Source organism: Tauraco erythrolophus, chromosome 2 (assembly GCF_009769465.1).
Source record: "Tauraco erythrolophus isolate bTauEry1 chromosome 2, bTauEry1.pri, whole genome shotgun sequence".
Lineage (NCBI taxonomy): Eukaryota > Metazoa > Chordata > Aves > Musophagiformes > Musophagidae > Tauraco > Tauraco erythrolophus.
This window is the reverse complement of record NC_141466.1, coordinates 108,423,081-108,447,753: the sequence shown is the minus strand read 5'-3', so window position 1 is coordinate 108,447,753 and position 24,673 is coordinate 108,423,081. Positions and strand designations below refer to the sequence as shown.

The 24,673-nt window shown below is 42.1% G+C and overlaps 1 protein-coding gene across 2 annotated transcripts in view; it reads left to right on the top strand.

Moving 5' to 3' along the window:
• The window catches only part of PTPN14 (protein tyrosine phosphatase non-receptor type 14), a 72,044-nt gene extending 50,843 nt beyond the window's left edge, over positions 1–21,201 (top strand). For both annotated transcript variants that reach the window (XM_009980562.2, XM_086629411.1), the window contains exons 11-18: positions 1,209–1,287; positions 2,934–4,423; positions 7,113–7,256; positions 8,266–8,484; positions 12,536–12,664; positions 13,606–13,840; positions 16,004–16,167; positions 21,073–21,201. In XM_009980562.2, coding sequence (XP_009978864.2) covers positions 1,209–1,287; positions 2,934–4,423; positions 7,113–7,256; positions 8,266–8,484; positions 12,536–12,664; positions 13,606–13,840; positions 16,004–16,167; positions 21,073–21,201 — 2,589 coding nt within the window. The remainder of the gene's footprint in view (positions 1–1,208; positions 1,288–2,933; positions 4,424–7,112; positions 7,257–8,265; positions 8,485–12,535; positions 12,665–13,605; positions 13,841–16,003; positions 16,168–21,072) is intronic.
• The last annotated feature ends 3,472 nt before the right edge of the window (positions 21,202–24,673 follow it).

Genomic DNA, 24,673 nt, shown 5'->3' with positions numbered 1-24,673 from the left:
TCCTTGCGCTTTTCCTCTGCCCCCCATTTCTTAGGCTTTTGAACATGTTGGGTTGTTCCAGGCTAAGGTCCACTACTTGGATTGTCAGCAGCAGGCTCCTTTGCCCAGATTGTTCAGTGAGAGTAGAGTTTTATACCCTTGGAAGTAGTCATTGTAGCCAAAACTTTTCCTGTTATCTTCCAGCTCTGGCTTAACACAGCCATTTTGTATGCAAGAATTCATGTTTGTGCACAGTTTCTTTGGTTCTCATTCCTTCTCTCCATTTCCATAGAAAATGTGAATTTAACTCCTTCCCCACCCACTCTTCAGTAGCTAACTTGCGTGGTGCTCATTTTGTGCATATGCATGCAAAAGTAAATTATTTGGTGTTTCTTTTTTGCCTTGGGCATCCACAGTATTCCTTAATAATTTGAACTACTTGAACCAGCCTAGATCAAAAGCCTGTATTCCGCTGTTGAGGAAGACATATTCACAAGACAAGAGTGTCTTCCTTCTCTTCCTGCTTAATTCGTGTATCAAAGTATATTTTCGTAAACTTTGCTTAGTGACACCAGGCAGGACATTACAATGCAGGTGGTAAAATGTGGTGGCAAAACTCATCGGTTTACCGTTGGACAAAGCTGGTGAATACACCAGCTGTGATTTATTTCGCTGCAAATGATCCTGCTGATTTAATGCCGAATTGCCCCCTGTGATACTTGTGTTAAAAAGCTTATTGCAGTGCAGGTTGTTGGAGGAAGGCTCCAGTTCATTATCTAGGGAATCTAATATTCATGTAATTTGGAGAATTATTTGAAGTCCATATGTGCTCCTATTGCTTGTATAACAATGTTCAAGGTCCTTGAATTTGTTCCATCTGCTTTTGTCCCGATTAGGTTTTTGTTTTGTTTTAATTCTTCAAGGGCAAGGGCTTTTAATAAACTTTGAAAAGTTCTAAGTGAGCTGGGAGTCTGGATATTGTTTTCTGAAGTGGTTGAGCTTAAAGGAGTCTTAACTGGTCAGCTTTGGGCTCCGTAACAAAATTTAGCAAACAATTTACAAAATGTTATTCTCTTCTATAAAGAAATGCCAAGCCATGTGTCTTTGGCTGGGTAAGAGAAAGCAGTATTCAGTGGAAAGGGCTTAGAAACATTTTTCCTGTTTCAGCTGCAAAAAATGTAGCAAACAAAGTTCATAATGCTTTTTTTTTCCTTCTGCTTTTATTTCAGCCAAGACAACATCCGTTTATACTGCCTCCTATGCATGTCCAATGTGGAGAACACTACACTGAAACACATAATTCACAAGGTACTCTAGAACATATTTTTTTTTCCTTTAGTGGACTTCAATTTTATGTGTATGCAAAGAAGCTCCTACCCCTTATGTCTAGATTTCTAATGCTGTCATGGTCAAATGGGAATTGCTGCTGGAGGAGAGCTAGCAGTTTTATAGTTAATGTTGCAGTAAGTCTTCTGTTTAAAGTCCAATTTCAGTTTTCAAATTTCTCCAAAATGTCTGTGCATGATTATATGGACCTTAAACTTGGTATTCCAGTTCAGTGAGCTGAAAAAATAATTTCTAAAAGAAGTATGATGGCTGTACTCAAAGGCAGTGCCAGCTGGGGCCAGGGAGAGAAATGGAGTGAGAGAAAAGGAAACAGCAAATATCTTTTACTGTAGGAGAAATCATAGTGTCCTGGTCATGAAACTATATATTTAGATGATATTTTCTGCTGATTTTTCACTGTCTGCCTGCATTTAGCCTTACGAACTTAAGGAGGGTTAATTATTTTTACCCCCACGTTTAACGGATAGATTCTCTAAAAGGTTGTACCAGGTTACTTTGATGAAGGCTGGGAATGGAGCCCAGCCCCTAAACACCTTGAGTCTCACACCCTTAACCACACCACCTTTTGGAATACACGTAGCCAGGTCTGTTAGGCTACGTTCTTTGCAGTTCATGAGAGGTACACTTGAAGTGCTCTCACTGCCAGAGGAGCTCTTAGTCGTACCTGATAGCGTTTTAGAGTTGTGGTGGTCTGACTAATTTTAAGGTGGAATTTGGTAAGTTTTGAAAGAAGCCACTCAGTATAGTTGCTTGCATACAGTAGATTATTTGATTTAGTGGGTACTACTGGTTTAATGAGAAGCTGAGGCTCTGAAGGAGGATGTTCTCAATTTTAGAAGGATTGCAAAGTTGCCTTAGTGTTACCACAGGCTTCTCTGTACTGTTGAAGAACTAGCTGATTTCAGAGTTTTGGGAGCTGCTCCTCTTTTCCTGTGAGATTTTCAACACGGACAGTCTTGCAGTAAAGTTGTGATCCAGGACATCATCTTTATCATTTTGATTCCCTCTCAGATATCCTTTGCTGAAGTATTTAATATTCTTTAGCACATCTGTAGAGTGGTTTGTTGGGTTTTTTTTCTCCCTATCCCCCCCCACCCCTCCCCAAGTCTTGATCACCCTGCTGTGTTATACTTAAGATCCTCAAAACCGTTGGTTGGTCTGAAGCAGGATTTCCAATTCCACAGTCCTCTGCTACTTCAAATCACAGACAGCAGTGCATCAACAGAAAAGACAAGAGAATTTTTAGGATTACCATAGGCTAGTAGCACTGGATTTTTAAGATGGCAGCAGCAGTGAATCCTTCCAGGATGCTGAGGGAGGAGATGCCTCCTTATTCTTCCTTGCCACCCCAGGCAAAAACACTTTCTATCTTTTCCTTTTCATGTCTCTCCCAAGGATCTGAACTACCATATTTTGCTAACTGTTGGGAATGTTTACGGGAGTAGCTTTGCTCTATTTCAGTGACCCAAGACCAAATGTTCCTTGCAGTTGTTGTACACTAAGCTGTTTCTGTAATTGTTGGTACAGACTGCGTTTGAAGTCTTGTTAACATTGAATGAGTCCTTGTGTGTTAAAATTGTCAACATCTTTATCTCTGCTCTACACAGATAGCATTTTCCATGGAAATGAAGAAACTTTCTACTGCAGGTCTCAGACCAGTTTGGACAGATGTCCAGTGGACTTCAGCTATCTGAATGGTAATGGACCCAATGGGAGCGTATGCAGTGCCCACAGCATGAACTCCCTCAATCGTTCACAGAACTTCATCCAGGCATCTCCGATGTCCTCGAATCTGAGCATCCCTGGAAGCGACATCATGAGAGCAGACTATATACCCAGCCACAGACACAGTGCAATCATAGTACCATCTTACCGGCCAACTCCAGATTATGAAACTGTCATGAGGCAAATGAAGAGAGGGGTGATCCAGATGGACAGCCAAAGTCAATCTCTGAGGAATCTCAATATTGGAAACACACATGCTTATAACCAGCCAGAAGACCTAGTTTACAGTCAGCCTGAGATTCAAGAGAGACATCCTTACACGATTACATACGGGCCCCAGGGTGGTGGCTATAACAAGCCTGTCACCCCATCTGAACAAATGAACCCTAATAATACTGTGCAAAGTAAGACGGCAGCCAGTGCCATATCCCACACTGTCAGCACACCAGAACTGGCCAACATGCAGCTGCAGAGCAGCCAGAGTTACAACACTGCTCACATGTTAAAGAACTATCTCTTCAGACCCCCACCTCCATACCCGCGCCCACGTCCCGCCACTAGCACGCCAGACCTGGCGAGCCACCGGCACAAGTATGTCAGTGGGAGCAGCCCTGACTTGGTCACTCGCAAAGTGCAGCTCTCAGTAAAGACCTTCCAAGAGGACAGCTCGCCAGTTGTCCGTCAGTCCCTGCAGGAGGTCAGTGAGCCCCTCATGGCAGTGAAGCATCATGCAGCTGTGAACAAGCGCCATAGTTTGGAGGTCATCAGCAATATGGTACGTGGTATAGAAGCCATGGCATTAAAAACTTTAAACGCCCCTCTGCCGCGCAGGAACACTTTGCGGGAGCAGGTGCAGCCAGAAGAGTCGATTCAGATGGGGCATGAAGTTCAGCAGGTTCCTCATTATCATCACAAAAAGACATTCTCTGATGCCACAATGCTGATACACAGCAGCGAAAGCGAAGAGGAAGAAGAAACCCCAGAGTCTGTGTCCCGGATAACAGCCCTCCATGAGAACATGGAGTATAGTGCTCAGCTGCAAGCTGCCTTGGCTAGAATACCAAATAAACCTCCTCCAGAGTATCCTGGGCCTCGTAAAAGTGTCAGCAACGGAGCCCTGAGGCAGGACCATGTCAGCATTTCCGTGGCTGTAGCCAGGGCCAAGGCCATGAGGCCAGGGCCTTCCAAAGCCATTAGTGTCTCTCGAACTGATCAAATGGCAATAAACGGGTCTTCGCTCGGGCCCTCCATCTCAGAGCCTGACCTCACGAGTGTGAAGGAGAGGGTCAAGAAAGAACCTGTCAAGGAAAGGCCTGTCTCTGAAATGTTTTCTATTGAGGACAGCATTATAGAAAGAGAAATCATGATGAGGGTAAGTGCCTTCCTCTGTTGCAGTGGCTTCTTGGAAATTAGTAATCATAGGTCAGTTTCCATACCAGAAAACCTTTGCATCAGTAAACTGTGGGGAATACGTGGGTGGGAAGTTGTTGATTTGCCTAAAGTTAGGAAATGTGATATTAAGTGCCACATGCAATTTGGTTTTGTGGGTCTTCATGGCCACCAAAGGGGCTGACCCCATGCACTGCTATTGGGCTCGTCTGCTTCCTGCGCTGCGGTTCTTCGGCTGCTGGCCAGATCCGCATCCGATCCAGCTGATGATGCCACCACCCTGGCAGCAGTGGCAGCCCGAGGTGGGTGGCCGAGCACGCGGCCGGGTGATGAGGAGGCTGACCACAAAGCCCCCGGGATGCCTGCTCCCTTCTGCCTGCACGGCGCTCCAGCCCCCACAGAGCTGAGGGCAGGATGGGTCTGAGATGGGTGGGAGATTGTGCTTCGGCACTGGCATTTTATTCCTTCTTTGCAGGGATGTCGAGTTAAGTATCACATAATGTATAACATAATGGAAATTCTTGAGCTTTTCAGATTATCTCTTGGATTGCCTTTCCTGCCATTTAAACATAGTTATGTGAATACAACACTGGTAGCCGTAGAATACGGATTGCCAGTGTTGCCGTTATTGGCAAATAATGAGCGACCGGATATCTAATTACAGAACCAGTAGATGTAGAGGATCTGGATTGTTTGTTTTTCTAAAAAATATACTCAAGCATGAGTGAGAGTCCTTTTAAAGTCCTTTTAAGGACTCAAGTCCTTTTAAACTCGCAATGAATTTAGAATAAAAATATTTAAAGGCCTCAGTGTCACTGCAAGCAATGGCAGAAAGATGAGGGGTGCTTACTCTTCAGTGACCTACATATGCTTGATGTAATGCTCTGGGAAGAGCAAAGTATATGCTGTTGTTTGTTTGTTTTGTTTTGTTTTTCTGAAACAAATTAATGAAGCATCTAAATGGTCCAAAGCAGAAAAGAGTTTGTAATGTGCTAGATCACTAACTAGTTAGGTTTAAATAATACTATATCTTCAACAAAAATTTCTAAACATATGTATAGTGGTTCTTGTTCATTGGTGATCTTTACAAGGGTGTAATGGTTAGGAATCAAACTGGGGCTGTTGAGTTGTATCATAGAACTTGTAGAATCTTAAACTTGAAACGTAAAATAGATACTTTACTGTAAAACATAATCTTTCATGAGTAAATACTGTAGACACTGGTGTCACAACAAGCATAGATAGGCTTTTTTGATCTTCTGAGAAAAGAAAACATATTGAGAAGCAGGAACTCAAAGGATTTTCGGATGGAAATGGAGGTAAGAAGAGAGTTTAGTGATGTTATTTGAGTACTCTTCCTCTGAATAATAATTCAGATGAGCCTTTGGTCAAAAGGTGCTGCTGCTGTTAATGTTGTTTTGAAAGTAAAGGGATGGTCTTAGCATCAAGCTTTTAAGGTGGTTTCAGCCCAGATCAGCAGTCTTAACACATGCAGACCTTCCTTTTGTCATAGGAATCACGTGTTATATTAGTGGTAATTTGATGACCTTGTCAAACATAGACTTTTCTATTTTATCTCGCAAGTAGCAATAATAATAAAATGCCCAAACGAAAGAAAAATGCTTGCATTTTCCCACTTTCTGGAAGTAAGAAAAGAAAGGAGAGTGGTTTGGGATTTTTGTTTTGCTTTTTTGTTTATTTTTTACTTAGCGCTCTGGAGGAACCTTGTGGTGAGCATAAACCTCACAGGCTTTTGAAAAGTCAAGCCATTTACATATATCTGAGGGCATACAGGTTCAGTAGTGTGTTTCCAGGAACTGAGCATGGCCTGTATGGTGGCCACAGCTTCCATATACATGCTGAGAACCAGGCTTCCCTTGTGCTCATCTCTCCTTCCAAATCCGGCAGAAAGAACTGTTAAGGAAATGGAATCAAATATCCAGAAATCGACTCCTTCTTAGAGATGATCTGTCTTCCTGCTTGATGTTTCAGTTCCCAGTGGCATAAGGAGGGTGGCAGGATGAATTTAAAACTCATACTCGAGTTTTCCGTGTCGCGGCATGATATGATGCATGAATATGCTAAATGATATCCCTCCCTGGCTGCTGTTGTGTTCGGTTTCTGGGATTTGTGAGCTCAGTGTTCAGTGTGATATATATCATGGGTGCTATTTGAATCACCATAATAGCTGAGTGTGTCAGAAGACTTCTCATTTTAAGTATTACCATCACAGAAGAGAAACAACTGCCCTGTGTTTTACTGGTGGCTGTAATAGATTGAAATTATTGCTTTTTAAAAGATGCCCCAGGTATCTTGGCTACGGTAGCACTGCTTTAACGTAACAGGGTGATGCTTTGTGAGTCCTACATGCAGAATAATGTTTGCAGAAAAATGCTCGAGATTGTATTTGTATGTCTTTTGATGGCCTGTAAACTGTATTATACGCTGGGATTGCTGCTTTGAAATTAAAATTCTGTGCTCATGTAGGAGCAGGCCTTTGAGGAATAACAGGAAGAATAGAGGTTGTATTTGAATTTACGATGCTAATGGTGATCATCTGCATTCCTTGGCCAGAGAGTTGCAGATTTTGGAGATTAAAAAAACATTCCAGCATTTTACTGGCATTATAAATAATCACACAGAGATGAAAACGTGCCTTTTCTTGCCAAAAGAATCTAGAAAAGCAGAAGATGGCAGGCCTGGAGGCCCAGAAGAGGCCCTTGATGTTGGCAGCACTGAACGGACTCTCAGTTGCTAGGGTTCCGGTGCCAGAGGACAGCCAGGATGAAGTCACCAAGGTGCCAATGGATGAGAGGGTAAGATGGAGGCTTATGAAACGTTGCTCGTTCTCTTTGTTCCTGGCAGCATAAAGTTTCTAAAAATATTAAAATTTGATTCAAAATGTGAAAAAATTTCTCTTAAAAGTCTTCAGAGCCATTAACGGAAAAGATCTATGGTTAACACTGGTGTGTCTTGAACGATTACTGAAGTCTGTGAAAATTGAGGCTGTTCACTGTTTCACATGACCTTACGATGTCTTACAAGATCAAGCTGTAAATCTAAAATTTTGCGTATTTTTGACTTGATCAGGGAGTCTTTCTACAGTGATCGTCCATAGATACGATCTTGCATGATCTGATACAACTAAGGAGTTCAGTTAATGTCTCTAACAGGATTAAATTTAAAAAAAAAAAAAAAAGTTGTTTGCCTCCTGATGTTTGCACATGCGGGTGTGTGCGTGCATATGGAATTTCGGAAATTAAAAACAGTTGCTGCCATTAAGATTTGAGACACATATTTGCAAAGGATCTTTCTGTGTAGAAATGTGCAGCCTTGTGTTGTCTGGCATGCAGACGACAGAACTAAACCTCCACCTGTACATATGTGGGATTCTGTTCAACCACAGAAACTGCACGTGTGCAAGTTTGGGAGTGTTTTGAAAATGCAGACCACATCACGCTTCTCACAGTGTGATCTTCTTCCTGAAAAGATAAATTTAAAATATTTGTACAAGCATCTGTTGTGGTGAAATCATATACAAATTCATATTGAACCAGGATTGTATTTAGTATGGTTTTGCTTTTTATGGTAACAGTCTTAAAAAATGTGGAGGTGGAATGTAAAAATGTAAAATTTGCTTGTGGTTTCATTCAGTAGAAATAAGAGTGTGTCATGTTTCCTCAGATAACAGTAACTGAAAAAAGAAATGAGCAAGAGAATGCTATGACTATGTATTGAAATTCAAAGAACTAATGGACGAGTCTAGCAGTAAATGTTCTTCCAGGAGGAACTAATGGATCAGTGTTCGTTTTTGTTAAATCTTAGTGCAAAATCTTGAAGAGGAAGTTGGAAGAGGGGATGGTGTTTACAGAATATGAGCAGATTCCAAAGAAAAAGGCAGATGGGATCTTCACCACTGCTGCCTTGCCTGAAAACACTGAGCGCAACCGCATCAGGGAGGTTGTTCCTTATGAGGAGAACCGAGTAGAGCTGGTGCCAACCAAAGAAAATAATACAGGCTACATCAATGCTTCACACGTAAAGGTAAAAGCTTTATTGCACTTTGCCTTGTAAATGAAGGTATGCTAAAGCTTTGTTTGCATTTCTGGATGCACAGCAGCATTTCTGTTACTCCTGAAATTCTGAAAAAGTAGCTGAGTCAAAATGTGTCAGCATGGGCATCTCTAAAGTCCCCCATCAACCAATGTGCATGAATTGATTTATTCGCTAGAGACTGGGAAGCTGTTTTAGAGAGACATCCTTACTTTTTTTTATGCCTACCTCTGCCAGCTGATTGTGGAACATCTCTATTAGTTAATGTAGAAGGAGATGCCGTGTCTCTTAAACATCATGAAAACGCATTAGATCAGCCCTGATACCTCCAATGTAATACAGTTGTGATGACCCTGTACCTGAAGGAATGAGCATCTAAGTGCAGGACAAGGAGATGCTACTCCTAGAGAGGAATATATTTAGAGTTTACACTCATAGAAGTTTTCAAGAGAGACAGACAGCTGCAGGCAAACTTTATTTACACGGTCGGTATGTGTTTTGATTTATCAGTCCCAGTAGCCTTGAGGGCCACTGGGGGACTCCAACCCATGGAGAATGAGTCCCTACAGCTGATGTGCAGCGTGAAAGAAATACTGCATAAGGTTTGACTGAAGTATTTTTTCCATTTACTAGCATTTAGGATACAGTTTTTAAAAATCAAGCACGTAGCTCCATGTATGCAGTTCTATGTTCAAAGAAAAAGTATGTAGTTATGAGTAATGCATGTTCACATAGATATTGCAATTCTATATATAAATAACATATTTCTTCCTTGTATCATGAGAGAGATTTTTTAAAAAAAAAAAATTAAGTATGTGTTGATAAAGAGAACACCTCACTAATGAGATCCCTGCATCTCTGATGGGATACTGCATTGGACTTCTGTGTTTCAAAATAAGTTTTCGTCAAGATACTCCAGATTTCTTCTTGTTAATGCAATGTAGAAATAATTTAAGATATGACCTGACTCTCTTACTTACAAACACGGCCAGTTTTAACAGTGAACTATCCTGCAGTGCCTGCAGATGCTTGATTTTCTTTAAGCTTCCAATACTATTTGAAAAGTCCTTCTTTGGCTTTTACTCTACCCTGAGAGAAGTAATAGCGCTCCTCCCCCTCAGATGACAGATTCTCTTGTTGTCAGAGAGGGCTGTCTGCTTCTTCTCGTTGTCAAAACCCAAATTAAAAAGAAATAATTCAAAACCAATAAATAACACATCCTGTTAAATTAATGTTTTCCTGAAGTAAAGGCCTTTTAGAGGTTTAAAGAGACTTTCTAGCCCCCTTGGTTGTGATTTACAGTGTTAAATCCTATGATCCAAAACAATTTCTGAACCAGGATCCTGGCAGGTTATCACTTTTCTATATAGCCTGGTAGGTAGCAGATACTGAGTTTTTGCATAATCAGACATTGCTATGATGATGAGTTTCTGAGCCTGAAATTTTTTATCTACTTTGTCAGGAGGCCAAAAAAAACAAAGATTCCTAACATAAATTACGGCCATAAAGCAATACTAAGCCAGAAAAGGATTTTCCCTGGCCAGTTTTGAGTCCACATTTTACTTTGTGTGTCAGCGTTGGACACGCACGCATCTCACATCCGTAGAGCACCCAGGAACACGCACAAAAGTTTTGGCACATGACAGAGGTCCCTGCCAGTGTTTTCCTCTCACACTCATAGTGGCACGTACAGAAGCCAAGCAGATGTGCTTTTGCTTGGAAGGTGAAATTGCATCTGTGAAATTTACCTCAGTAGCACAGCGTGTGTGTGTTTGGAGCCCAATATTCAATTTTTAATATCCTGCAGTCAGGGCATTAGAATGCAGTAAACATTCCAGGCATCCCATTCCCTCCAGACTATTTATGGTCCTTTCATATCATGTGCCAGGAGGCTGGATATTTGGACCAGAAGTCAGTAGACAAAGACAACTCCTATATCATCCTGATAAGATCCATGCCTGGAGGATTCCAGCTCAGTCTGCAAGCCCCACAGTTTTACAGTATTTCTCTGCTTATTTACCATTGACCTTTGCTGTTAAGATACTAAGATCATCGGCTATACCAGAGAGACAAATTGCAATTAAACTTATGGATTAAGCAAAAAAGTTCTTGAGACCACTTCATCTGCCTGTTTGGGTCAGGTCAGTATCAACTTAAAAAGCTCAGTAATGCTAGACCAGCACTCGTGACTGCAGACGAGCGTGCAAGCACAAGACCAGTCCAAGTGCGAGACGCCGGTTAGCGCCGTGCAGTTTCTGTTAATTCCCACCTAGTACATGATCCTGAGGAGTTTACTTGCGTTGGTCTTGCAGACTTTAACCGTCATTCACAGAGGAGAATGCTGCATAGTATGAAATAAGAAAATGAGCTAGTGTGCAGGATTGAAACCCATTTTCAGTGCAGTGAAAAATTTATCATACAAACGCTATGCTAGTTACAGATGTAAAAACCAAGTAACTCAGCTTAATGGACAGCTGCGTGAATAACAAAGAAATTGATTCTGTTACTGAAAATGTGTTCAAAGACCTGTACCTCAAACATAGAATATGCTTAAACCTGTCAGAGTTATTGATTGCTCCTTGTAGCGTTGTCTGCCAGCGCCTTGGTATTTATGGATGTGTCAGCATTTCTGTTGTAAATCTTCTTCTCTGGGATTTATAACTTTGTTGTGAGAAGTGGCTCTGGGCTAATATGTGGAATTAAGAGGTCTTAGCCTGAGAAGGAGAAATATTTTAATTTTCGAAAATAAGTAGTTCATCTGAGTTTGCTTTTTGTTGGTAAGGACATTTTTAAATGATATCTAGTAGCTCTAGAAGTGATTTGGCTTTTCACCTAAAATATTGGGAAAAAAAAAATAATTCTGTGTAAATCTTTCCTGATGTTTAGCAAATCATCTGCCATAAAATAATATTTTTTTACACATAAGTATGCAAGTGATATTCTGGTTTTGTGGGTTTTTTTAAAACTGCCTCAGTATGAAGACCTGCTTCAGTCAGGTAAATGATGCAGTGTTTTGTATTGGTTATCTCCAAGGTGCTGCCCGGTCTATTCAAGGCACTACACAGTTTATAGTGTGTAAATCTGTATGTTCATGCTTTAAAAATAATTTCGTTGTGTGTTGCCATGCAAATACAGAAATATTTCTGTAAGATGTGGTCGGTAATCCAGTTATGTATTGGGAAATAGACTACATGACTACAGCTTTAGTTAATTTTAAATTTCACATGGCATTTGAAAGCCATTTAATGTGCTGGATTTACTTTATACTAGCCTCTGAACTGGAAAAACCCAAGATGAGTGAGGAAGAGTAACTTGAAACGAAGCCTGTCTTGATCTCATCACTATCTGGCAACAGGCATCTGAGCTCTGCCTTACGGACAGTGTGGGGGCATAACTGCATCCTCTGGGGTGGCTTGGCCACATCTTCAGCAGTGATCAGTGTAGTAAGAGTCTGTTTAAGAAATTCTTTTTGGCCTCAGTGGGAAATAATTGAGGGAGATGCTAAACAGCGGAGGCCTTCAGCTTTCCTCGTGCAAAACGTCGTTTGCTTTCAGGTTTTCTGCACCACTGTGTGTTAATTCGCAGCACGGCGCTGCCTTCCTAATGCACATAGACGCTTCCTCGGGTGCTCAGTTTTTCTTTCATCGTGGGTCTGTCACCGAGCCCAGGGAAGTCAGTCAGCTGCTTGTTTGTACTTAAGCCATAGCAGAAACAAGGTCTCAAAAAAACCAACAACCCCACGTTTTTTACATCTATATGATCCAGATGCAATGGCAAGAAAAATAGATGACATTTTGCTCAAAGCTTTGTGTTTATGGGCACCAAGAAAGGACTTGGAAGCACCAAAGACTGTATTTTTGTCAGGTTTGTTCTTATGAAAAGGGTGATTCTTGTTCAGAATTTTGAACAAAAGTGGAAGAACAAAGAAGTAAAGGTTTCATTATGGTCTCTTTTGTTTAAAGGGCAGTTCTGGCACAGACGTTGCTGAGAATTTGGGCACTGACTGTATTTTTTTTTTTAATTTTTTTTTCCTTACTCCCAGGTTACTGTAGGTGGAGAGGAGTGGCACTACATCGCTACCCAAGGGCCTCTGCCACACACGTGCCATGACTTCTGGCAGATGGTGTGGGAACAGGGGGTGAATGTTATAGCCATGGTCACAGCTGAAGAGGTATGTAAAATCACAGAACACTGTTCTTTCTGATGTGAGCAAATATCTTGTTATCATCACTTCCCACTCTGGCAACTTGTTTTTTCTATCAACAACCCTTTTTCCTCTTGCTCTGTTTGAACATAGGCTTGCACTGCTACAATACTTTGTAACTTTCTGATACTCAGTTTGGCAAGTACTGAAGCGAAAGAAGCAAAACTCCCCCCTTCCCCCTGCTTCACTTCAGTTTGGCCAAACCAAACAACGATGTTTCCATTGGAATGTGAGAGCGCTGAACTGCTCCTGGTTAAAATGACACGGACTTCCACCCCATCCAAGGACAGTTCTGCATACCATCACTCTTATCAGCTGAAAAGAGACTAGAAGCTGTTGTTTCTGTAGAAGTGTCCATGTAAAAAAAAAATTTTTTTAAAAAATAATCTTTTTATTCTTACGCCAAGCAAAACAGTTATTTCTATTGTAATCCAAGAACTATGTGCTATGGTATAAAAACTGGCACACGTTGCTAACACTGCATTCTGCTTTATGCCTGGTTGCTTTTAGCAAACATAGGGAGTGCCATAGCACATCAAGTCACTGTCCAGTTCCCAAGGCTGATCAACAACAGATACTTAGAAGTTACTGAAAAGAATCTCCTTCCATTTAAAGGAGAGACTTCCCCAGGAGGAGAATATTTACTGAGGTGTTGTAGGCAGTAGCTGGCTTTTGCCACGAGACGAGTTAGTTCTTCAAGCATTTTTACACTTAGAAATATTTTATGGCTGAGAGTTTTAACTGGTATTTTTTTTACTTTGTGGGATGCTCCTTGCTTTCCTAGTAATTTGAAATAAGAATACTTGGCTTATCTGCAGAGTTTTATGCCCTCCGTTTGTAGAGAATTATAATAGCAGGAACTGATGGCTTTTTTTGTTTGTTTGTTCATTTGTTTTTTGGTTATTAAGGAGGGAGGAAGAAGTAAGAGTCATCGTTATTGGCCTAAACTGGGCTCTAAGCACAGCTCAGCCACTTACGGGAAGTTCAAGGTGACAACTAAGTTCCGCACAGACTCCGGCTGCTATGCAACTACTGGTCTGAAGGTCAAGCATCTTCTCTCCGGACAAGAGAGGACAGTGTGGCATTTGCAGTATACTGACTGGCCAGACCATGGGTGTCCAGAAGAAGTCCAAGGCTTTTTATGTAAGATTTCTTTAACTTGCATGATAAAATACATCAAGGAAAAGGTTGCTGGATTCAGTTCAGTGCACCTAGTTAGAGCTGGGACTGATATTAAATGGTTATTGCTGTGGTATACAAAGGCCTCGGCTAGGTTGTACTTCGCTGCAATATGGAGGAAAAAAGGGGGATTTAAGAGGTAGGAGCTAAGGTGATTGAGGATTTGGGTCCTGAAAGACCTGACATAACAGGAGGAAAAATCAGAGGTAATAGCAGTGCTAAAGACTCAGGAAATTTTAAATAATAGGATACCTCTGCTGGCTGATCTGTCAGTGTAAGTTATTGCCAGTTCCCAGCTACCTAATGAGTGTAGGAGATACTAGGCTGCACACAAATGTGATTAGAGCGGCCTGAGTGAGAGAGGTTCCGATGATAGTGAAATATGGCACGAATCCTCCAGTTTCATAGGAGGCCCTTGTTGCTGACAACCAGCGTTTAGCAGTCCAGAGGCACTGGACTCGTTGCAGAAGAGCAGAGGCCTCCATCACATACACAGTACGTCTGAACTCACTGCCACTCTTCTAACCACATATGCCCAGGCAATGCTAAGGGCCTTCCCAATTAAATATGGTCCTGGTTCATGCATTTCTGAAGATACAGCCATTATAGTCATCTGTAATGAGCTAACAGGGCTTCCTACATCTTACTCAGTAATAAACACTACCCTATTAAGTAATAGGAATTCAACCGTTAGTTAACTAAAGCTACATCTCTGGCACTGTGGTAGAGCGTGATGCAGAGATCTTTAAGTTGCCATGCAAGGAGTCTGCACTTGGTGTGCTGATGGTTGGAGATGCCTGCCCTCACGATTCCTGAAAGCTTTGTAGCTGCAGCAGCGTAGCTCTGTTGCAGCCAAGTCCTCTCAGCAAGGCTCGTTAGTTCCACTTCAGTCTTGACACAGCTACAGTCCTTTAGCGATCTGCTCTCCTATGTGTGGTATAAGCTTGATGTAAATAACATGTTCTGTCACCAGGACAGAAAATAAAAATGATGTTTCAGCTTTGGCAAAGGGGTGCTATGGGATCTGTCTCTAAGGCAAAGCTACTGCCCAGTTCCTAGTTTGTTCTGTACTTTGTTTCTCCTACCAACCCATGTAGCTGTGGTTGGGCATGGCAGTAATGGGAACCTGATTGTCCCCATTTCCTCTGTCCCCTTGTTTGCCATCCCATACAGTCCCATTTCACTGTGTGCATTAAAAAGCAGCTTTTCTGATGTTGGTAGGCCTCTGGCCACAGCCTGCCTGTGTTGAAAGGACTGCTCAGGCTGTAGTGCCATGACACCAAGAGTCAGGGCAGGACAGTTCAGCTCAGATCTCGCTTCCCACTTTGGTGGGAGCCTAAGTGTCTTAAGAGTTACACATCTGGATATATCTTTCTGGGTGAGGACCATCATCTTTGTCACACATCTAGACTATGCTGCAATGACATTTAGAGGTCAGAATCAGAGTTGTATTTTATGGTGGGTTTATCAAACCAGGTGAGCTTCCAGTATGTAAGGTTCTCCATGAAGTTTGACAGTAGAATGCATTGAAAAACACAAGGAGAGCCACACAAGACAACTGTTCTTGATTCACGCACTTTCTAGAAATGACTTCAGGGAAAAAGAAGACAATGAGCTCCCAGAAGGGCTTGTAGCTGTGGAGAAACACACCCTGAGCAGAGAGGCGGGTGAGATTCTGTCTCACTCTAGAAGGGAGAAGGGAGGGAGGGGGAAACAGGACAGATGGATGCTCGCTTCCCATCTGATATTGGCTTTGACAGGCAGTAGTTTCAATGGGACTTAGCTGTTGTTTTGATCCCAGCCTGTTAATAGCAGGAATTGCTGTAAGTAATGTCTAGAATCATCTGCTTAGGGGACCTGGAGATTTGCAGAGGGGAAAACAGAATTTAATTTTTTAAAAGAACTATTTAATTTAAAGGAGCAGACTCCCAAGTAATAATTGACACCCAGCTGGTACTTGCTGGATTCAGTGCTGTTCAGTGCCTCCTGGCCAAAATAATTAGTACGTCATAAAAATGTACATTATTGCCACCTTGACAAAAAATGACTTTTCCATATTCTTTTTTCCTCACTTTTTACATTTAGACACATAGATGTTTGCAACCTTGCCTGCATTTTGCCTTGCAGCTTACTTGGAGGAGATACAGTCAGTGCGTCGCCACACCAACAGCGTGTTGGACAGCAGCAACAACTGCAACCCTCCTATCGTGGTTCACTGCAGCGCAGGGGTGGGAAGGACTGGAGTGGTTATCCTAACGGAGCTGATGATCGGGTGCTTGGAGCATAATGAAGTAAGTCAGCGTCTTTCTCGACACAAACCTTCTCGAGCTCGTTCCTTGACTGACTAGCAATGTTTCTGAGGTTAAAATTAAAAGGCGTTGAAGTTCTTGCTTTCTACTGCCTTTGTGAGGCAAGGGCCTTAAATGCAACAGGCAGAGATTTCCCACGGCAGGTTACTACTTGTAGTTTTCTGTTGAGTTGATATTATGCATTTTTTTTTATTAGTATTATTTTAATACATTCAAAATTAGGGCACTTTTTCTCTCTTTTAAGAATTTCATCTAATTCATGCCTGTCTTTAATTAACAGTCTAGAGACTGCGTGTTTACAAGACTACCTGAGAGAGGCTAGAGAATGTCAGCTTCCTTGCTCTTTGTGCTTTGTAAATTCACTCCTTGGACTCCCTCCTCTCTCTTGTATTGTCTCTGATCTCATCTGGAATGAAACTTAACTGTCTTAAGCAAAGGGGTGTGTGTGTTGGGGCATAAGGCTTTAAGAACTGCAGCCAATATTGCAAGACTAGTAATACAGCGTGGAGTTAAGAGCACCAGCAGAGTAACCACGTGTAGCAACTTGCGTTTCATCTGTGTCCTGTGTCACTGGAGAACTGTCCAGGAAGTACCTCACATCTTGCACATAACAATGTGCCACACAATTTCAACACAACAGCTATTGAGACTGGGGATTTCTGTTGCCAAAGAACCTGCTCGAAGACCAAAACCTCTTGTAGAGATAAGAATACAGCAAAAGTGACAAATAGACATCTATCATCTGCCCCTCCCATTAATCATCCACTGGATGAGTTGCTTGAAATTCAGGGAAGACTGGATGCACGCGCCCGAAATGCTCTCCTACTTTCTGTGTTACCATAGAGGAGTTATAGGTCAGAGCCTTCCTGTGCAAGGCACTATCCAAAGTGCAGCTTTCTGGCTCATTCAAAAATGTGAGTCCTGAAGCAGACAAGTACCAGCGCGCTTTCCTCTTCATCGCCGTTTTTAAAAAAGGTGATGCAAGAGGTAATTTTTCTATTCTCTACTCTGTTATCCCCCTCCAGCAGCTCGTCATTCTGTAGTCACAAGATCACCTAGAGATCCTGAGCTCAGTTCAGCTGAGATGAACCTCCTCCAATTCCGGTTGGGCCTCACTAGAGGTGAAGCTGTCCTGTAGAAATGTGTCACAATTTACACTTTTTTTCCTTTTTATTTGGAGGTGGGGGGGGAAGGAGGATCTAGCCCAGACAGAAAGCACCCACAGATATGTGCTTTGGGAATCCTGCAGCCTTCCTGTGCTGACTGCTGTTCAGTAACTACTCCTGCGTGGGGCAACAGCTCTCTCTGACTTTTGAGCCTGCTTGACTTCCTTCCATAACACACTGTCATCTGGAAGCGACTGCTGCTGCTGTTCGCACAGCAGCCATGAGATTTCTGCATGCCAGAGGAAATCTGGGTAGTCACAAGAGCTGTACCTGAATCACTTGTGAGCATCAGTGTAGCGTTGTCTGCTGTACAGTAACCTCCATATGCTAATGGTGTGCCAGGAACAAACACCAACAGTCATGCAACATGTTCTGGCCACCTCAGTTTGTCTGCGGTGTACAGAAGTCACCTCTTTGGCGAAGAGTAGCTGAGTAGCAAGTGGAGATACAGGCATTACCTCAACATCTGAGCATGGGGGTGAGCCTTGACATTGAGAAGAATTTTCATCAACTTCACTAGGAGCTGATGGTAGTGCTCAATAACAAAGGATTTCTCTGATGTCCCTTAATTAAAGCATTCTTTTGTCTTGATTAATGGTGAAAATCATCATTAATATTAAAGACAATTTTCCTTAAGGGCTTTGTTGCTCTAGATTGTACTAAGTTAATATTTTTTGGTTTGTTAAAACCTAATTAAAAAAAAAATGAAAAAAAAAAAACCTTAAGTGTTTGATTCAGTTTGTGACAGATACTGCATTCTGCACAAAGTGGGTTCTTCTGCAGTTTTACTGGCTTATTTGGAAGTAGGATGAACTGGGTCTTTTTCTGAAATAAAATGACTTATTACTTGAAATGCTTTAGTTTTATGAATTGGTTGATTTCCTCAGAATTTCCTAGTAAGGAGATGTATTAGTGTTAACATTTTAGCAGTGAGGGGGAAAAAAGGAGAGAGAGGTCAAAAATCCTGATATAGACCATCTTGGAAAGTTTGCAGGAGTGCTGAACTAAAACCAGGACTCTTGATTTTTGTGGTTTAGGTAAAAAGCCATGTTTAATCAAATTCTATGCAGCTTCAGTCACTGTGGCTTCTGGGCAGTTGCTGGTTGAGTCTAAAGCTGTGTATCATCTCACTGCAGGGATATAGTTTCAGTAACGTTGCTGTGCAGCAAGTAATATGTCACATCATTAGATCCTTACTGCTATAGACACGTAGAACAAGTAATTGAGATCCTGCTCTGCCGACTTCTTGTTTGGACTTGGCACTGGGACATTAACTCATGATTGCAGCTGCAGTGCATTTTCATAGGGAAGATCTTTTAGTTTGGGAGTCAGAAATAAGTAGCATTTTATTTGTGGGTTGGTTTTGGGGGTCTTTTTTGGGGGGGTTGTTTTTTTTGGTTTTGTGGGTTTTTTTTGCAAATGCCACCTTAGCAAAGCATTATATGGGGTTTTTTTTGGCATGTACATTGTGATGAAGCTGAGTTTTTGAAGATTGTGCTTACCTGCTGTAGAATGCTAAGTTGACTACAAATAGCATGGTTGACTGGGCAGGATGGACTTTGCTTTCGTTTCTGAGATAAGTCAAAGCCTAATCCATTTTGGGGAGGTGCACGGATCACTGTGTGCCCAGTAAAAATCAATGAGCTGTCAAGCACCGAACTGCTGGGAGGGGAACGTGGTTGTGCAGGTCGAAGCTGGGCTGCATTTTTGTTGCAGTTGCTCAGGTGAGATCAGGTTCCAGGTGACTTGGCTCCACAAGGACCGCGTGGCTTTCGCAAGCGTCCAAGTCCGTGGGGAGGCTTTCTCCAAGTTAACTGGAAAGAGCTGACGTTTTCCTTTGCACTCGTTTGAACATAATATGAAGTTACTCATCACAAATCTTTACGCTTGTTGACTCTCTAGAGATGTCCTTTTGTAACGGCTTTTGGGCTACATGGCAGAATACTTAGCCTATTTTCAGAAAGTGATAGCCTATGAGTAAGGGCTTGTTTACCCAGAATGGAGATTTGGAGTTTTACATATATGGACAGAAATCGATATGCATCATGATTTTATTTTAAACCTTCCAGAAAACTTCCAGTGTGCGTGGAAGCCAACTCCATGCTCAGTTGCACCTCCAATGGTTAGCAGCAATCTTCTTTATCTGTTTGTCCAGGCATTGTGCTTGTAACACCTCTCAGCCAAAAGTCTTCCTAAGTTCCTTTTTTTTTCTGGAATGGCAAACTGTCAATACAGAGTGCAGTTTGTGTTGCCTGAGAGAGTAACTGTTGTTCAGCTTTGTATCTTGAACTGCTGAAGAGCTTCCTCAAAAGGACCATGTATCTTAGTGCTTGTATTTACTGTTGCCATAGAAAGTTTGTATCCCTCGTCTTGGGTCATGTTACACACTCTCTGAATTTGAGCCTGCCAGGCTGAGCTTCATGGCTCAATGGCTTCCAGATTGCTCCTCATGTACCTGTTGTAACAGATAAAACACAGTAACATCATGGGTTGTTTGCTCCCTAAATGCTGGAGATACCCTGGTAACCTGTAATGAAATTTGCAGTGATTTCTAACGCTTTACCTCATGGGCCACTGTTCCAGGCAACTCATTTGAATGTTTTTTTGGTTCCGACCATGACAAGGATGCCTGTGCCCTAGTGTGCTCGATGGAGCCAGGGACTCCTGGTTCTTTCACAGCGCATCTCCTGATCCGTCCCCACTTACTGCGCTTTAGCTCCTGTTGCAGAGCATTTTTAGGGCACGTGAGTGGATTTCTTTTGGATGAAACTAAGCTGGAAGATGCCTTCTTGGAGAACATCTAATGTGTCCCAGCTGCCAGTGGACGTTCAGTAGATGGCAACAGACCAATGCTGACCTGAAGTCTGCAAGGCTGCATATTGTGGATACTGGGTCCTCGTTTCACTTCACAGATGTATTTCTTCTGGAGCATTTTTTACTAGCATAGACTTGGCTGTGGGAGGTCAGGTGTCAGAGTTTCTGGATCTTTTGGTGACAGCGAGTTCCCTTCTCTCTTAGTGGAAGGGTTGGTGTATTTGCCTGCACTTTAATTTTGTTTGAGGAACCTTTGTAATGATCCTGATGCCTGCTTGCCATTTGAAAAATCTCTCAGATCCTCCCTCTGTGAATGAGTCTGACCATGGATCAGAGTGCAGTCTGCAAGTGGCCACAGGGCCTGTTGATGCCCTCAGTGGTAGAGCCTGAACTGAGCTACATAACCTTGGCTGTTTAAGTTTTGTATTAGACCTTCCTGCTGTATCTAGCCTTTAACCTGAGATAATACAGTATATTGAGTTTATTTTACTGAGTTGAAAATTAGGTATGTTGAACCAGAAAAAACTCCAAAGAGAAGCCGCCCTTTACTATGCGTTTGGTTGATGATCGCCGAGAGGTCATCAGTGGCACACAGCAGGAAGACAAGTCTTTGGTCATCTGCCCATTTACATCAGTCCAGAAATTCCTGTAAGCTGCAGTGAGGAAAGCATTGGATGCACAGTAACCTGTATATACTACTGCAATACTCCTTGAAACAAAAGTTGGTGGGGGCAGAAAATAAAAGTTGTAGTATTTCACTACAGTTGGTTATAATTAATTACGTTATGTAATTACAAAAAAGTTCCCTGCGTCAGATGACTGATATTTGACGCAATGATTGTTTCATTTAATGAATCTCCATCCTTATGTTTGTGGGTTTTATTTTTTTTTTTCCTCTGCTTTACAGAAAGTGGACGTTCCTGTGATGCTGAGACATCTGCGGGAGCAGAGGATGTTTATGATCCAGACCATAGCCCAGTACAAGTTTGTCTATCAAGTGCTCATCCAGTTCCTGCAAAACTCCAGACTTATTTAATCTTTTCAAACATCCCAGACCCAGCTTTGTGGATCTGACTGAACCTTACTGATGAACAAGGGGAACTGCCTTGACAACACTGGGTGCATGTATTGCACTTTTTAAAGTTGTCTTGAAAGTAAGGAATGAGTGTTCTTTACTAGAGTCTCCCATGGATTATTTTATACAAGATATAATTTATTTTTCTTGGAATAACTTGTGAATTACTTTAATAACTTGTAAAACTTATAGTGACCTTCAAATTTGAACCACATTTGACATGACTGGTCTGCATTGTAACATGTCCATAAGGAAAGCAATCCTTTGTAAAGGTAGTTTACTGGCTTTTATGTTGCTACACAGCTTCTGAAATGAACAGTTACTTGGCGGTGGGCTTTTTCTCACGTAAGAACATTTTGGACCCAGGTATGTGGCTTCCATGGCAAAACCAAGACCTGCTAGATGTCAGCTACGGCTCTGTGCGAGTGGAAGCTGAGGGGACGCAGTCCTGGGGTGGAGAGATCTGAGCCTCTGCGCGCACACAGCAGAGCTCGTTACAGGGGGCTCAAATACAGGCCATTGTGAGGGCAGAGTGTTTTGGGTGCTAAACTGTTCAAATTACACCAGAATTACGGTTTTAGATTAGTGCTTGAAAAAAAGCAATATTGGATCTTTTAAGCGAGGCCTTTGCTGCTGTCTGCAATCCCTGAAGGGATTCATAAGAGTTGAAGCAGTGCAGGGTGAAGTGCAGTGACCCAGGGCAGGCTGAAGTGAGTGAGTCTTTCCAGTAAAGTGTGGTGGGCCGTGGATTGAGCAGGAGAGGAATTTCAACTAAATGCAGCTGTAAAAAAAAAACTCGAATCAAGCACCTTCTCAGGAATTATACTGAAAGCTCATTGCCTTGAGGCTCACCTCCTGTAGAAGACGAATCTCATTTAAGTTAGGTATCTCCAGCTGCCTTAGTTTCCTCTGTGAAATGTTGTCTTCAGCACTGTAATCACTTTACTTTCTGGTTACTTGACCTTTGTCAAAATGGTCAATATGCTCTTTCCTCCATAACCGAGTTCCTCAAACAGTGACCCTTGAGAGCTTTAGCTTGGGGTCTGCCTCGATTCTTCTCCCAATCACTGTCTTATGCTTTATGAACATATGGAGCAGTCTTCCTTGCGGTGTTGCCAAACCTCACTTTGTTAGGATGCTTTTTTTGTATTAAATCGCAGAGATCATCTCTCTTCTCTGTCTGGTCTCCCCCATTTATTACTACTGTTTTATCCCGGTAGTGTTCAGGGATTCCAGTGAGGATTAGGAGGATGTTGTGTAAATACCTAAAGGAGAAGCAGTCCTTGCCTGAAGTTCACAATCAGAACAGAAAAGGGAAACAAACCTCCTCCACTGCATAAGTAGGGTACAGATTCTTAACGGGCTTGCCCTAGGCCAAAAACGAAATCTGTGACACAGCTATGAAAAACATCCACATGTCCTCTAAGTATCTCAGCAGTTAGACCTGTCCTCTTCCTCATCCTCTGTCCCTCAGCATTGGCTAGCTGTTTTGCACAACTTAGTGCATGTTCCTTTCTCCAAGCTGTTTATTTCACTGAGTAAATCACGTTATGAATTACGTTGCAGCATGTGCATGGTAGCATTTACTTACAGTTATTTAGAATTTATAGTAACTGCACTTTTAAAAAATTTAAAAAGGAAAAAAAAACAAACAAAAAAAACCCCACCTTTAGCAAGTTGTGGTGGGGCTCCCACACTGTTATTTTTGGTGTAAGAGATGGAAAGGAAAGCTCCTGCACTGAGGTTGCTCCCTTCCTCACACTGACTCCTCTTTCCCATCTCCTCACACCGTCACCCTCCTGCAGGCCGTCCAGTCCTGCTTCCACGTGACAGTCCTGTTGGATCGCCGGAGAATGGATCAGGCTGGAGGGGAGCCTTGGAGATCTCTGGTCCCAGCACTGCTCACCCCACAGCTAACTCTAAAGTAGGACAGGCTTGCCCAGGGTCATGTCCGGTTTCAGAGATCTCCAAGGGTGGAGATTTTGGAGCCTCTCAGGGCATGTGATGCAATGCAGTTACTCTGTCACCGTGAAATTATCTTTCCTGGTGTCCCTTTCCCAGATTAATGTCATCTTTTAGTCCCATCATTGCTATTCTGTTGCATCCCCACCTCCGAATCCCTGGTCAATGTACGAAGTCTACAAGCACTCAACTTCATCACCTGCCTTTCCCTAAAATCAGTGGGAGCTTAATCTAAGGCTCTGTACCAGAGTGTTTCTTAAATTTATTTAAAACTGTGCTGTGTTGATTTCATACTCTGCAATAGATGCCTAATGAGGTACAAGGATTCTGGTGGAGACTTCTAGCTACCAACAAACAGTGAGGAGTTACTTAGCTGCTGTATCTTGACCATGTTCTTTTTAGGGATCAGTTGAGTTTTCAGTCAACTTCAGTTTTCCTCTAATTTCTTCTGCCAATGCCAACATCTCTCTTGTTAAATTAGCAGCAACCATTTAAAGTCTTTTCAGCAGCATCTGCATGATAATTGCACAGAGATGCTTTATATCTGGGAAACAAGCCAAGGAATAAACCTTGAAGCAAAGTGTATTAAATTAGTTATCTCGTTATAGCTTTTTGAATAATTTCCTAATGATGAATTAAGTTTGAACTCAGAGCTGTCAAGTCCCATTGCTCCACTTGCATGTGAGAAGCAGAAAATCAGGAGGGAAAAGAATCTGTTCCTGTGTCTTATAATTCAGCTGCTCTTGGCTGAAAAGTGTACTTCTGTTTCTACAGTGAGCACAGGAAAGTTATTGCATAAGAGAATGTGAAGAGCTGTGTTGGAAAGGAAGAAAATCAAGCTAATGTTTTTTATGCAAAGACGCGTCATAGGTGTCTTAGAAAAATATTAATTACAAAATGGCACCAAAAATCCTTTCCAAATTAAGTCAGTGCCTATTAATGAGCCAAATAAGTGGCCACGTAGTAAATAGTCATTTCCAATTAACTCCTAACGTGGCTGGTATGGCAGATAGAGGCCAACGTGACTCACTTTTTCCCTTTCATTGTCAAAGGACGGTAATATTAAACTTTTCCTTTCATCTGACTTCAATGTATTTTTTCCAGCTAGATTTTATCTTGACTAGATCTGCTAATACCCTAAGTGAATTGGGCTGGTGCACGTCTTCAGAGGTTCCTTTCCACCCCAGCTTGCAACCAAACCTCAGCGTGCTGATGTTTTATGATTGAAATGTGATACAGTTTTGTAGGGGGAAAAAGCTGAACCTTCTGACTTTGAACCTGTTCTAGTTTTATCAGACCAGAATTGCTTGGGCAGTATTTCCTAACCTTTAGGGAGTGACAGGAAAATGCATTTTGCATCCAATTTTATTAGTCATAGCAGGAACGAACACGTGAGACTTAAAGCAACAGGACTGTTTAGTTTCTGCCTTTCAGACTTTAACAGCAGAGTCCTTAGGCAGAAAAGGAGGAC